Source organism: Mandrillus leucophaeus, unplaced genomic scaffold, assembly GCF_000951045.1.
Source record: "Mandrillus leucophaeus isolate KB7577 unplaced genomic scaffold, Mleu.le_1.0 Scaffold814, whole genome shotgun sequence".
Taxonomy (NCBI): domain Eukaryota; kingdom Metazoa; phylum Chordata; class Mammalia; order Primates; family Cercopithecidae; genus Mandrillus; species Mandrillus leucophaeus.
The window spans coordinates 847,197-862,214 of record NW_012108853.1 but is presented as its reverse complement, the minus strand read 5'-3'; the positions used below and the strand labels follow the sequence as shown (position 1 = coordinate 862,214).

General features: G+C 36.2%; 1 protein-coding gene across 3 annotated transcripts in view; it reads left to right on the top strand.

The window, feature by feature from the left end:
* DHX36 (DEAH (Asp-Glu-Ala-His) box polypeptide 36) overlaps positions 1–15,018 on the top strand; it is a 54,221-nt gene that overhangs the window by 26,516 nt on the left and 12,687 nt on the right. For 2 of the 3 annotated variants that reach the window (XM_011967881.1, XM_011967879.1), the window contains exons 10-17: positions 2,875–3,015; positions 3,309–3,411; positions 4,097–4,184; positions 8,529–8,584; positions 10,046–10,110; positions 11,140–11,283; positions 13,670–13,787; positions 14,486–14,584. In XM_011967881.1, the coding sequence (XP_011823271.1) occupies positions 2,875–3,015; positions 3,309–3,411; positions 4,097–4,184; positions 8,529–8,584; positions 10,046–10,110; positions 11,140–11,283; positions 13,670–13,787; positions 14,486–14,584 (814 nt within the window). The remainder of the gene's footprint in view (positions 1–2,874; positions 3,016–3,308; positions 3,412–4,096; positions 4,185–8,528; positions 8,585–10,045; positions 10,111–11,139; positions 11,284–13,669; positions 13,788–14,485; positions 14,585–15,018) is intronic. The other variant, XM_011967880.1, reaches the window with a different exon arrangement.

The window sequence follows — 15,018 nt, the reverse complement described above, 5'->3', positions numbered from 1 at the left end:
TTTTGGAGACAGTTTCACTCCATCGCCAGGCTGGAGTGCAGTGGCGTGATCTCCGCTCACTGCAACCTCTACCTCCCAGGTTCAAGCAATTCTTCTGCCTCAGCCTCCTGAGTACCTGGGAGTATAGGTGCACGCCACCATGCCCAGCTGATTTTTGCATTTTTAGTAGAGATGGGGTTTCACCATGTTTGCCAGGATGGTCTCAATCTCTTGACCTTGTGATCTGCCCCCCTCGGCCTCCCAAAGTGCTGGGATTACAGGTGTGAGCCACCACACCCGGCCGGCCTTTAATTCTTTCTCATCTGTATTCCTGCAACATTTGTATCATATCTCTTATAACACTTATGTTATTTGTTGTATAGTGTATCTCTTTGTATTTGCCTCTTGCACTAGATTTCAGACTTTTTGGGGTTCAGGATTTTGTCTTATTTATTTTAGTAACTAGTACATAGCACAGTGCCTAACCTATGGTAAATCTGAATGAAAAAAAGGACAGCCAGGCATGGTGGCTCATGTCTGTAATCTCAATGCTTTGGTAGACAGAGATGGGGCAGATCGCTTGAGCCCAGCAGTTCAAGACCAGTCTGGGCAATGTGGTGAAACCCCGTCTCTACAAAAAATACAAAAGTAAGCTGCATGAGGTGCCATACGCTTATAGACCCAGCTACTCAGGACGCTGAGGTGGGAGGATTTCTTGAGCCTGGGAGGCGGAGATTGCAGTGAGTAGAGATCACACCACTGCACTGCAGCCCAGGTGACAAAGGGAGACGCTGTTTCAAAAAGGGATTGGGGACTAGATGTAGAAACACTTGGGATGAGATTTTTCAAGACTCTAAAGTTATCTTAAGAAAACCAGGAAGTGAGAGTGGAAGGTGAGAGCAAAGTTCCTACAACCATTTTTATATGAAGAAAAATCTGCTGAGTTTTGACCACTTATTTCACAAGTATTTACTCAATTATTTGCACTGTGCTAGGGTCTGAACATTAAGCAAGGGGAGACTTGGTATATCCTCTCAGAATTTATTTGTAGACAGCGAGACACATAAGCTGTTATATATGAAGTCTGAGGGAAGTGAAGACTATATTAGAAATTAGATTTTATATGTTAGGTAGAGACTGGTCAAGTTAGGAAAGCAGTTGAAGTCAAAGTAGGAAAGAGGGAAATGTATATGTCAGAGAAGATAGAACATACTAAAAGCCTCAGAGAGACAGCATGTAATGGTCTTCCATGTCCTGATTTTATCATCAGTGGCCATAAATTTTCTGTATCCTCCCTCTTCATTTACACTTTTTACCATGTGTCCCACATCCTATCATGGCACATTTAGCAATTGCTTGCCAGGAAAATAATAGGCAACTGCTTGGCAACAATGAAAACAAAGTTTTGAGGATCAATAATCTGAAGGCACCTGATGGAAACTTGCTTTCTGAAGCTCCCTGGATATTAGGGAATGCATATGGAATTGTAGCCAAGCAGTCTCTTGAAACGAAAAGATGGTATCTGTGCTTTTGTCATCTGCTGATCAACTCTTAAGAGGAGAGTTGAATGAGGGTGTTCCTTGATTAGAGATTTTCATCAGAAGCTCCTGGCTGTCCCCTTCCCAGAAGAAGAGCTGCACAGCAGGGAGGTAGCAAAGAAAATACAATGACAGAACAAGAGCAGGGCAAGATGATATGGAGGGTTGTGACTGGAGGTAGGAGGATTGAAGGTTACCTCTGTTTTGCAATTTCTGGGAAGGGAGCCGACTGTGGGTCCATCCTGCTGACTAGAACCAATCTGTGTCTCAGTTTGCACTACCTCAAGTTGGTGCCTCTGTATGTATTGAAGACTTAGGGGAATTCTGGGTCACAGGTACTGAATAGGGAAGGGGATTAACATTTTCTGGGTGTCTGCTATACGTGAGGCTTTATCACTTTTTTTTTTTAACTTTATCACATTTTTAAAAATCTCATGCCAGTACTGTTATAAACATATTAATCTCTCAAATAATATAACTAAAGACCAGATATTTAATGCCCTATCTAAGGTCACGCAGCTAGTCAGTAGCTGAGCAAGAACATCAATTCTGACTTAGGAGTCCATGCTCTAACCCCTCCCCCATTCCATCTAGAGGCTGTCCTCTAGTTGAACGCAGAGACGCCTTGGGGTTAAAGTGTGGGTTCATTTTTATCTTTTCCCACCCCATACCTCGCAGGACTGACAGTGATAGGTAGAATTATTGCCCAGATGTGCCCTCTGTGGTTTTAGCAGTCACTATAGGATGGTAGTGGAATCATAGTACAGCACTCGATTGACATATGAGAGACTTGAATGCTGATTCTGGATCTGCCATTAGCTACAACTGTGTGACTGAGCAGAATTAAATAATTCTCTAGCATGGGTCTATAGATCTGGATATACTATCTGAATCTCCTGCGGGCACTAATTAAAATTCTTAGATGAATAGACCCAAGGCATACCTACCAAATCCAAATCATCAGGGATGGGATTTAGGAGTCTGTATTTTACAAACTCTCTGAGGGATTCAATTCTTACGTGCAGTCAGGTTTGGACTTACATTAATGTTAACTGTTGTTCTAAAGCAAACTTAAAATTTAAGGTAAAAGTTACTTTAGTGTTTTTTAAAAATTTTAAGTACTAAAAATGGTCTATAGGTTTCTGTACTTCAATAGAGAAGAATGATTTTTATCTAAAATATCAGGTTTTATAAGTTAATGAACACAAACTGATATTTTAGCTAGTATTCACTCGAAAGCATAATGAAAATATTCTTTAGAATTCTTTTTGAAAATCCTAAATATAAAATATCACAGATTTTAGCTAAAACTAGAGTTTCAAAAAAGTGAAGATATTCAAGAATGTTTTTATTTTAGGTATGTTCCAGAACAAAAAGAACACAGATCCCAGTTTAAGAGGGGTTTCATGCAAGGGCATGTAAACAGACAAGAAAAAGAAGAAAAAGAAGCAATATATAAAGAACGTTGGCCAGATTATGTAAGGGAACTGCGAAGAAGGTGAGTTTATTTTGTTTGAAGGTGAGAAATCAGTGGCTCAATAACTAAAAGAGAAAGCCAGGGGCTGGGAGCATCTTCTTGAATCTGTACATACTTAAAGGAGAGCACTGTGAATCTCTTACTCCAGCTAAATATTGTGCTGATTTGACTTTTAAGCACTATTAGCCCAGTAATTCTCTCCGATGTGTAGATTATGTTCCTTCATTTGCAGATTGAGTTAATTTTAAACTTTTATAGCAAGTTACTAGAAAACTTGATTAAGTATTTCGTAACTTTGTGTTTAACTTTGATAGGTATTCTGCAAGTACTGTAGATGTTATAGAAATGATGGATGATGATAAAGTTGATCTCAATTTGATTGTTGCCCTTATCCGATACATTGTTTTGGAAGAAGAGGTTAGTTTTGTTTATTTTTCTTTCTTCAGTTAACATAATTTTAATTTTATTAATGTATCAAGGCCATGAAAAATACAATTTTCTTAAATGTTTATAAAATGGCTTGGAAGAAATTACTTTTGATACTAGAAATCATCTCATAGTAGCAGAAGATTTAGGCATTTGACCTGTTTGAAGAAAAGACTAAACAAATACCTGGATTATAAATCTCATTTTTTAATAGTGAGCTTAGCCGGGTGCAGTGGCTCACGCCTGTAATCCCAGCACTCTGCGAGGCCAAAGCAGGTGGATCACTAGAGGCCAGGAGTTTGAGACCAGCCTGGCCAACATGGCAAAACCCTGTCTCTACTAAAAATACAAAAATTAGCTGAGCGTGATGGCGCAGGCCTGTAATCCCAGCTACTTGGGAGGCTGAGCATGAGAATCGCTTGAACCCAGGAGGCAGATGTTGCAGTGATCCGAGGTCATGCCGTTGTACTCCAGCCTGGGTGACAGAGCAAGACTCTGGCTCAAAACCAATAATTAAAAAAAAAAGAAAAAAGGTGGGCTTATAGACTTTTAATTATTAACGAAAATTATCCTGATCTAGTGTAATTTTAATGGAGACTTAAGTGTGCACACAATTTTACTGTTACTGCATTTTGTTGATACGATCCGTTGTAATGGTTATTTCCCCTTCATATAGGATGGTGCGATACTGGTCTTTCTACCAGGCTGGGACAATATCAGCACTTTACATGATCTCTTGATGTCACAAGTAATGTTTAAATCAGGTATTATGTAAATGTATTTTACTATAATTCAAAGAGTGGTATTTGAATTATATGTGGGATGTGTATATTTTTCTTTTATTTGAAGAATTGTTGCTTCTACTAGGTCACAGATGAAGGGAAGGCTTTTTATTTAGTATTTTGAAGAGAATATTTTCTTTCTTTTTCACAATTTGCCTAATAAAATTGGCTCTTAAAGCATAGGTATGTGGGGTTTTTCATTTTTTCACTCACTGCTGCGAAAAAGAAATCCCTTAGCCCAGTGTTTCTGAATTCTGACTATGCAACAGAGTCACCCATGGAGCTTCTTTAAGGTTCAGATACGTAGACCCCATCATCACCCCAAATCTAAGAATGTGACCTGAAATCTGAAGTTTTTAAAATTCCTCAAGTGATTTTGATCCTGTATGAGCAGCATATTTTGAAACATATAAACGTCAGAGGAATGAATGAGAACATTTTTTTTCTGTAAAATTTAGAGTATTTTCAGCAATCATTAACTTCAAATATAAAAACTACAAAGCAAATTCTATTTAATTTTTATGGCTCTGAATATAATTTTTTTATTTTGAGATGAAGTCTCACTCTGTTGGCAGTCTGGAGTGTGTTGGTGCCATCTCGGCTCACTGCAACCTCTGCCTCCTGGGTTCAAGCAGTTCTCCTGCTTCAGCCTCCGGGGTAGCTGGAATTACAGGCATGTGCCACCATGCCAGCCGACTTTTTGCATTTTTAGTAGAGATGGGGTTTCACTATGTTGGCCAGGCTGGTCTCGAACTCCAGACCTGAAGTGATCCTCCCACCTCAGCCTTCCAGAGTGCTGGGATTACAGGCTTGAGCCACCACACGTGGCCTCCAAATATAATTTCTAACCTCACTCTGTTGAAGTGCTTTTGACAAAATTTATTTATTTATTTATTTTTGAGGCAGTCTAACTCTGTTGCCCAGGCTGGAGCGCAGTGGTGCAATCTCAACTCACTGCAATCTCTGCCTTCCAGGTTCATGAGATTCTCCTGCCTCAGCCTCCTGAGTAGCTGGGACTACAGGCATCCACCACCACGCCCGGCTAATTTTTTTGTATTTTTAGTAGAGACGGGGTTTCACCGTGTTAGCCAGGATGGTCTCGAACTCCTGACCTCGTGATCCGCTTGCCTTAGCCTCCCAAAGTGCTGGGATTACAGGCATGAGCCACCACGCCCAGCCAGACAAAATTTACAGGCACCAGAAAATATTTTGGTCTAATTGTATTGACTAAAATAATAAATGCGTATTTTTATTATTTGTTAAATCCTGTTGTCATGCTCTGAAAGCATTCTCTGTAATTAAAATTATTTACTATCTAGCTGGTGAAGTATTTTGATCTAATTGACTTCTCTATAAAGAAACACTGTTTTCTGTTTTCTTTTTGTGTGACAACTTTTCTCTGTAGAAAAGTTTGTCATGATTAGACAGCTGAATTTTTTTTTTTCAAACAACTAAAATTTTTTATTGGCTAAATCTTCTAACTCTGGCCTTTCCTTCCCCCATTATAAACATTATTGCATAGTGTACTTAATAATTTTTAAAAATATATGCATATATTTACCAATAAAGATAAGATATATACCAAAATATTATCATTTAGTGTATGTGGTGGGGAGTGGGAAAAGGGTGTGATATTACAGATTATTATAATTGACTTCATTAACTTTCTAGTTTGAATTAATTATTCTAAAGGAAAGAGTTACTGATGTATATACTTGCACTACCAGCTCAATTCCTTTTAAAGGAAATCTTTCCAGAACTTGAGTGTTTTTTCTCAAATTATGTTGAAAAAAGCTTAGCCTTGATAATCAGTTGTATAGTCAGTCACTGTCATGGGGAAAAAATTGGCCTAACTCTGTGCCGAGAAGTTAAATTTTGAAACTCAGTTTATTAAATGCTTTTCAATTTCTTGTTTCTTTCTTTTCATAAGAGTGTAGATTTTGTTCTCATTAACTCTGTTAGTTGTATGGTATCAGCAATATAAATTTTTTTTCCTCGATTATGTAGTCTTCAACAAAATTGTTTTTACTTTTATTATGCCTGGCTTTTTGAACTTTTTGTAAAGAAACATTTTAAACATACAAAAAACTAGAGAATCTTTTTTTTTTTTTTTTTTTTTGAGATGGAGTCTCTGTCTCTGTCAGACTGGAGTGCAGTGGTGCGATCTCAGCTCACTGCAACCTCTGCCTCCCAGGTTCAAGCAGTTCCCTGTTTCAGCCTTCCAAGTAGCTGGGATTATAGGTGCCCACCACCATGCCTGGGTAGTTTTTGTATTTTTAGTAGAGACAGGGTTTCACCATCTTAGCCAGGCAGGTCTTGAACTCCTGACCTTGTGATCCATCTGCCTTGGCCTCTGAAAGTGCTGGGATTACATGTGTGAGCTACTGCACCCAGCCAAAACTGGAGAATTTTAATGAATACCATATATATATCCACGACTTCAGTGCCAACAATTATTTTTTCAGTCCTAGTTTTTTCCTAAAGTCAATTGCAGCTGTCACATTTTATTTCTAAATGTATAAGCAAGAATCTCTAAAGGCAATTTTCTATATAACCATCATGTCTTTATCATACCTAATCCTTAATACCATCTAATAATCCAGTCTGTAATCAGATTTTCCCATTTTTTTGAAGTGTCTTTCACAGCTAGTCTGTTCAAACTATAGAAAATGTCAAACTAAATACATCTTTTGATCTGGCTCTAGAACATTGCTCCCCTCCACTCCCTGCTTTTTTCCTCATGGTAATAAAGTCATGGAAAAGACCAGGCCAGTTGTTCTCTAATAAGTCCAACTGTCTGAATTTTTCTGACTCTTTATGCTATCATTTCATTTGATTCTCTCTTACCTGTATTTCCTGTAACTTGGAAGTTATATCTGAAGGCTTGATTCAATTCAAGTATTTTTGGCTCGAACATTATAGTTGAAATACTTCATACTGTCACGGAGACAAGTAATTCAGAGCATTCTTTTTAGCGACGTCAGTTGCTCGACAGCTGTTTACTACTTTTTATTTTTTAGGATTCGTAAAATCTTTTCACAGAATCCATGGGGATCATCATATCTCCTTTAGATAACAACAGTTCTTTTCCGGAGAAATATAGCTGACTTGAATCATTTGGGCATTTAAGTCAGATTGTATTTTTGTAAGCATACTTAAATGTGAAATTAACCCTTGTTTTCTTAATACTCTCCCTTTCACCCATCACTGTATTATATCAGGCTTTCTGTGTTCGCTAATAATCATGAATGGGCTTGAGCTGTTTTATTTAGAAACTTAAAAAGTAGGAATTTCTTATATTTTTAACAAAATGTGTTTATTTTTTATTTTTTTCTTTTTTTAAAAATATGGAACGCTTCACGAATTTGCGTGTCATCCTTGCGTAGGGGCCATACTAATCTCTGTATTGTTCCAATTTTAGTATATGTGCTGCCGAAGCGAGCACCAAAATAGGTTTAAAATGTGAGTCACTCTTGGAATGTATTATTTTTAACAAGGACTATTTCATTATTTTCTAAGTAGGACATGGGTATTTAATAAGTAATTTGCTCTAAAAATTTAGATATTATTGTTATGATTAGAATAGTGAGGATTGCCAGGCGCCGGGCTCATGCCTGTAATCTGTAATCCCAGTACTTTGGAAGGCTGAGGCGGGTGGATTGCTTGAGCTCAGGAGTTCAAGACCAGCCTAGGCAACATGGCAAATCCCCATCTCTACAAAAAATACAAAAATTAGCCGGACGTGGTGGTGCATGCCTGTGGTCTCAGCTACTTGGGAGGCTGAGGTGGGAGGATCACTTGAGCCCAGGAGGCAGAGGTTGCAGTGAGCAGAGATCATACCACTGCACTCTCCTGGGCAACAGAATGAGACCTTGTCTCAACAACAAAAAAATAGGAGCACTCAAAGTGTACAAACATATTCATGTTAAACAGAATTTTCGGCTATTCAACTTTTACTGGTGTAATTTGAAAAAGTTACTCCCAACTTTTGAGCATTCTTTAAGAATTTGGGGAAAATACTTATCGATATGAAATAACAGAACAAAGTGTTAGCTTGAACTTGGAGCACTCAGAAAACAAGACTATAAAGAAATTAAGTTGGTCTGTTTGTATGTAGAAATATAAATTAAGAATTGTGTGGTTCTCTTAAACACATGGGCAATTTGTCAATGATTTAGATGGTTTGGCTCTTTTCATTAAACAATGTTCAATGTCTTATCAAAAAAAAGAATTACGTGGCTCAGCATCTGAATTCATTGTCTCATGTGTTTGATGGAGCTTTTCTGCAACTCTTTATCTTAAAATTTAATTCTCTTTAATTTTCAGATAAATTTTTAATTATACCTTTACATTCGTTGATGCCTACAGTTAACCAGACACAGGTATGTTAAATGGATACATTTGTTAAATGTATTTCAAACTGAGGCAAGCTTTAAGGACTGCTTGTTACATGTTTTCCTTTATTTTTTTTAAGGAGCATTTTCAAATAGTAATTCATGTAAAAAACACTTATTTGAGAACCTTTGCAAATGAGTCTTCAGGGAATGATTGCTCAGAAACTTGAATATTAGAGGATAACCCACAAATTAGATTAGTTGTGTCTACATTAGGGAAAAGCTTAAAGAATTGGTTTCACCAGTAACTTGGTTGGGTTTCCTGAATAAGAGAAAAAGGTATGTCAGTACTACCAACAGTAACCAAACCTGGAAATTAATGATCTATGACGTACTACAGTTTGATGATGATTTGAGATTTAATTTCACAAAATTAGTATATTCACAGGTATAAAATTTCTTGTTTTAATAATGTATTATGAATGTTTTGACTCCATCAGATACAGACACTTTTCTAATTAGAGTGAACGCTGCATTCTCAGAGGCAAGATAATGTTATGATCTATAGTATTTGCAGGCTCTTGCAAAATGAAATTGATTAGAAAACCTGCTCCTCTCCCCGTTTCTAGTTTCTCCTTTTCTCTTTTTGTAAGAAAATACCACCATATTTTTCTCTGAGACCCTTTTAATATTTTTGTTGCTGTACCTTAGTCACGAATTACAGAGTACATACCTGAGAGAAGAGAAGGGGCAAGAAAGAAAACTCTTGATGTCAAAGACTGAAAGAGTTATCCAGCGTGAAAGTATTCATCTTCCACATCATAACCTAGTAAATTATGTATTCCTTTGCTGGAGAGTATGTGTATAGCCTGGGAAGCATTTTCTCTATTGATTACCAGTTTTATAAATGAAAGGATAAGTTTATGCTTTTTTTTGTTTGTTTGCATTATCGCCAGTGGTACTTAATTACCTATCTTCTTTCTACTTTAGTGACTTTGTCGGGGTTGTGGGCAGTATTTGTAGAATTCCCCATTTGAAGAGGATTTTTTTTTCACTCCAGTCTGATCTCAAGCTAGTAGACAGTGGTTGGTACAGCTGCACAGTTGACATTTATTCTGGGTTGGGCATCTGCCTGATTGTTTATTGTTCTTACCCATGGAGATTTGACTTCATTATTCTTGTCCTTAACATAAATATCCCTCCCTCTACTTTATAACCTCCAGCTTTTGTTAAAAAACTGCTGTATATTTAAATAATGATACCTCATTGGAAATCTTGTTTGTGATAAGATTGTGACATCTGTGGGAGATTTAGTTTGGTTTACCAAAAGATAATTTTGTAATATTGAAAATGATCTATACTTTATAAATACGTCAATTAGATGTATATGTCAGTGACTGAACATAGAATGCTAAAAATGAACAGTATCTGAAGAAATTCCTCTAATTATAAAAATAATGTATTAGAAATTAGTGTTCTTTTGTGATTCTGATGTATTTATTTTTACAGGTGTTTAAAAGAACCCCTCCTGGTGTTCGGAAAATAGTAATTGCTACCAACATTGCGGAGACTAGGTAAAAGTTGTTTTAAATATCAAATACTGATTAAACACCGTAAAGTATTTACATACGTTAATCTTTTTTCTCTACCACATGCCTTGTAATTTATTAAAAATAAAACCTTTTTTATGGCAGTGAGCATAGTTTTATTTTTTGTGTGCTTTTTCGAGACAAGGTCTCATTTTGTCACCCATGCTGGAGTGCAGTGGTACGATCATGACTCACTGCAGCCTTGACCTCCTTAGCTCAAGTGATCTTTCCACCTCAGCCTCCCAAGTAGCTTGTACTACAGGCATGTGCCACCACACCTGTCTGATTTTTAACATTTTTTGTAGAGATAGAGTCTCACTGTGTTGCCCAGGCTGATCTCTAACTCCTGGGCTCAAAACGATCCTATTGCCTCAGCCTCCCAAAGTGCTGGGATAACAGGCCTGAGCCACCATGCATGGCCAATTTTGTGGGGTTTTTTTAACCTATAATAATGCTTTAGCTCAGAAATAGCATTTTAGGTGTTAGGTTTTGTTTTGTTTACCTAAAGAAGCATGGGAGCTGAGGTAAATTTTGTCCTTTCACCTGTTTCTGGTTGGGGGTAGTATTTGGTAATTAGTTATATCCAGCCTTTAAATTTTCTTGTATTCTCTTGGGGTACTAAGACATAGTTTAGTCACTGAAACAGATTCTTTTATGAAAGCTGATATTAAACCATGCTGTTGGGGTTCCCATGGAGCTAGGTATGAGGCAACCTGTGATATTTGGCTGTAGGCAAGTAAGAATTTAGTATATGGTCTGAAGAACTAATACTGTGCTGTCACTTACAGTGCCTGACACTGCCTACTATTAGGTACTCGATCCCTATAATATTGGTAAATGTGGGTGTGAAGAGTAGTGAACATCCTGAATGGCTAAAATCATTTGATCCAATAAAAAAAAAAATGCTCTGAAATCCCTGTCTATAGGTCTTTTATAGGTTAATAGTGCTTTTGATGTGTGTGTGTATGTGTTTTTTTTTTTTTTTAACATTTTATATATCTGTTTTCCAAACAGCATTACCATAGACGATGTCGTTTATGTGATAGATGGAGGAAAAATAAAAGAGACACATTTTGATACTCAGAACAATATCAGTACAATGTCCGCTGAGTGGGTTAGTAAAGCTAATGCCAAACAGAGAAAAGGTCGAGCTGGAAGGTAAGATGGGAACTCTGTCCAAAGCTTTTAGAACACACAAAAATTTTGTGTAACAAAATGTGATGCTGGCATTTAAATATATTTATTAGAAGAGTTACCTTTCTTATTATTTTGAGCTTACTGCAAAACATTTTTAAATAGAAAGTTATTTTAATCATAGTTTGGAAAAGTATCTGCCAAGTTTTCTATTTTATGAATCCTTTGCCTTAAACTTCTGAGTTTGATTAATAAGTTATGTTACTTATAATAGTTGGTTTTCATTTCTTTTTTTAAAGCATATAATATGTGTAATAATAATAGCAACTAATACTTTTTGAGTGTCAGATCATCTCCTAAACACTTGATTCATATTAACTTTCTTAATCCTCACTACAGTACTATGAGGTAGGTTATTATATCCATTTTATGGATAAGGAAATTAAGGTATAAGGAAGTTAAATGACTTGTCCAAAGTGCCATAACTTTCTAAATTACAGACGCAGGATTTGAATCCAGGCATTCTGACTCCACAGTCTAGGCTCCTAATCACTGGATTTTATAGCAGTACTGATTTTTCACCAGTGCTTTTCAATGAAAGCACAAAGAAAGTACTTTTCCTCATAATGGTACAATAACTTAAGAAGTAAAAATATCTCTGTCTTAATGGTAGGAAAAATGATTTATCTTGAACTTTTACAAAAAATTGGACTTTAATGCATGTGTCACAGTATTTCTACACTTATATGAGTGATAGAATTATATCTGGACTTTCAGAAGAGGGTTTTTCTTTTACCTTTTATAGATAGAATAAGAGATTTCCATTAATCTTTCGATACAGACTTAAGAAAAGGAGAGTTGAAAGAAAACTTTACAGACCATCTGTCAACCCCTTGTTTTAAGTTTGTACAATATCTATAAAGCTCTGACTTACTTGCTGTAATCTTTGCACATTATCCCAGTATAACTTGATTTCGAGACAGTTTATTAGAGAGTTGATGCTGTTGAACCAAAATCGTGGGTTAGTCAAAGAAGTATATCCTCCTGATAATCAGTTATCAGGGAATAACTTGATAAGGGACCCAAAAAGACTGAGGTTTTCCCATGTAGACCCATCACCACTAAATATTGATTCAAAAAGTATTCACCATAGTGAACAGGTTTTGCCACACCTTTATATATGAATAGTAAATATACTAAGCCTTAGATTTGTTCCATGAAACAATAATAGAACTAAACTTAATAGAGCATTGCATTTTAACTAATCCTGAAATTGGTGTTTTAATTTAAAAGGAAAATAGTCATTTGTAGAGTCTATAGATTAAAATTCTTTTAGCAAAGCCTTATTTTGGAGATCAGAAAAAGCTATATACTATGTGGCTCTCAATGGAGGTACTCTTATTTTAGTTTCTACTGGAGAGATATTCAGGTATATTATATAATAGACAATGGATCTATGTAGACTCATGGCAGAAATAGCTAAGAGTTTTAGAATTCATTTTTGTTCCTGTAGCAGCAAGAGCCTATAGAAATATTTATTCTGCTTGAGAGTACTTGAATATGGTCACCACTTCACATTTAGTTTTTTTTTTTTTTTTTTTTGTGAGACAGAGTCTCGTTCTGTCGCCAGGCTGGAGTACAGTGGCATGATCTCGGCTCACTGCAACCTCCGCCTCCTGGGTTCAAGTGATCCTCCTGCCTCAGCCTCCCAAGTAGCTAGGACTACAGGAGCATACCACCACACCCAGCTAATTTTTTTTTTTAGTAGAGATGGGGTTTCACTATGTTGGCCAGGCTGATCTTGAACTCCTGACCTTATGTGATACACCCACCTTGGCCTCCCAGAGTGCTAGGATTACAGGTATGAGCCATCATGCCCAGTCTACATCTAGTCTTATCATTGTCCAAAAAATGGTATCATTTAAGGCTCTAGTTACAAATATAAAACAAAAACTTTTAATATCCCTCTGAGAACTCACTAAATAGAATATACAGTACTTAAAATATTTTTCAGTAATATAGACAGGTTAGCATAATGCCAGGATTCATTGCATAATATAATTGATCACAAGGCATACTTGAGGTTACTATTCTTAGCCTTAACCTGAGTAGACTGCTGTTACTGAGCACAGTAATCTGGAATCTGTCAGAAATAGGGAAGCAAATTATTGGCGTGGGGAGGAATTATTGTGTATCTTTCTTAAAACTGTGACAAGGGTAGAGGGTGTAGGGTTTTTCTAAACAGAAGAAATACATGATTCGTAAAAAGGGAAAAATAATTATGTACATTAGCTATTATGTGGCTTATAAGAAATAGATATTGGCTACTTCCCTGCCTACTGTTTTCTCTGGAGTTCTAAAAAGTCATTGATGACTGTCCCTCTTTGTTTTGTTTTGTTTTGTTTTTAAGAGTTCAACCTGGTCATTGCTATCATCTGTATAATGGTCTTAGAGCAAGTCTTCTAGATGACTATCAACTGCCAGAAATTTTGAGAACTCCTTTGGAAGAACTTTGTTTACAAATAAAGGTAAATTAGGTGGGAGAATGAAGAAACTAAATGGAAGTGATCTCATTTTCAACATCTTTTATAGAACAAAGTACTGTATTAATCTCCAAGAAAGAATTATTAACTCACAATTTATTTTGTGTGTGTGTTAGTGAATTGTGTATTTAAACTTCCTTCAAATGTATATTAAGCAATTTTAAATTACATACTGCTCTAGAGGAGGCAGACTGCCTGTGTTTGAATCCTGCTTCCACCCCGGAAAAGCTAGTTCTGTTATATTGGGCAGGTTGTTTAAATTAACCTCCTAAAATTCTTAGAACAGTGCCTGGCAAATAGTAAGTGCTCAGTGAACATTCTACTGTTACTACATGTTAACATGTTATCCTTCATTATAAACTACTTATTTTTTCAGTGTCTTGTATCTTTTGATATAGTTAGCCTTATTTTGAAGATAGTGGATAATCAACTTGTTCATTAAGATTTTAGCCAACTACTTTTCCTATTAATAGAGTTGATGGTAGAAAGTAGTAATATATATATGGGCCTTTAAACATGTTTTTATAGAAATACAAATATAATTTTAATTCATTTTGGTAAAATAGCTTGAAAATCATGTATAAATTTGATGCTTTGAGTCATCAGCCCAGGTAGGGCTAAGTTGTAATGCTAGTATATTAATATTGTATGTGTTTAATTATATTTGTCTTCCCCACCCCCAGATTTTAAGGCTAGGTGGAATTGCTTATTTTCTGAGTAGGTTAATGGATCCACCATCAAATGAGGCAGTGTTGCTCTCCATAAGACACCTGATGGAGCTGGTAAATTTGTTTACTTGCTTTTTTAATTCTAACTTACAATACTAGAGCATGTAAGCCAATTAATTATAATGTTTACTCTCATTACTGCAAGGAAGACCAGTGATGTCCAATGCCAAATTTGATTTGCTATTTGACTATCAATTTAGAACTATCAGGTTATGAGATAGGCATTAGAAAGTTATAAAGTGATGTCTTCGTAATAATTCTTAAAAGACTAGGATCTTTCTGCACTTTTTTTTCTCATTGTAGGCCTGATTTAAGATTACATAAAATTTGAAATTTTAAAGTTACTGGTCTTTAATTACTGGCGAGTAAAACAAATGTGCAGCTAAATGATTCATCACAAAGGAAGGACTATGTAGTAATTACTTACGTCAAGAAGAACATTCTCAGTATGCTGAAAGCCCCCTTCCTTCCCTCTCCCAATCACTCCA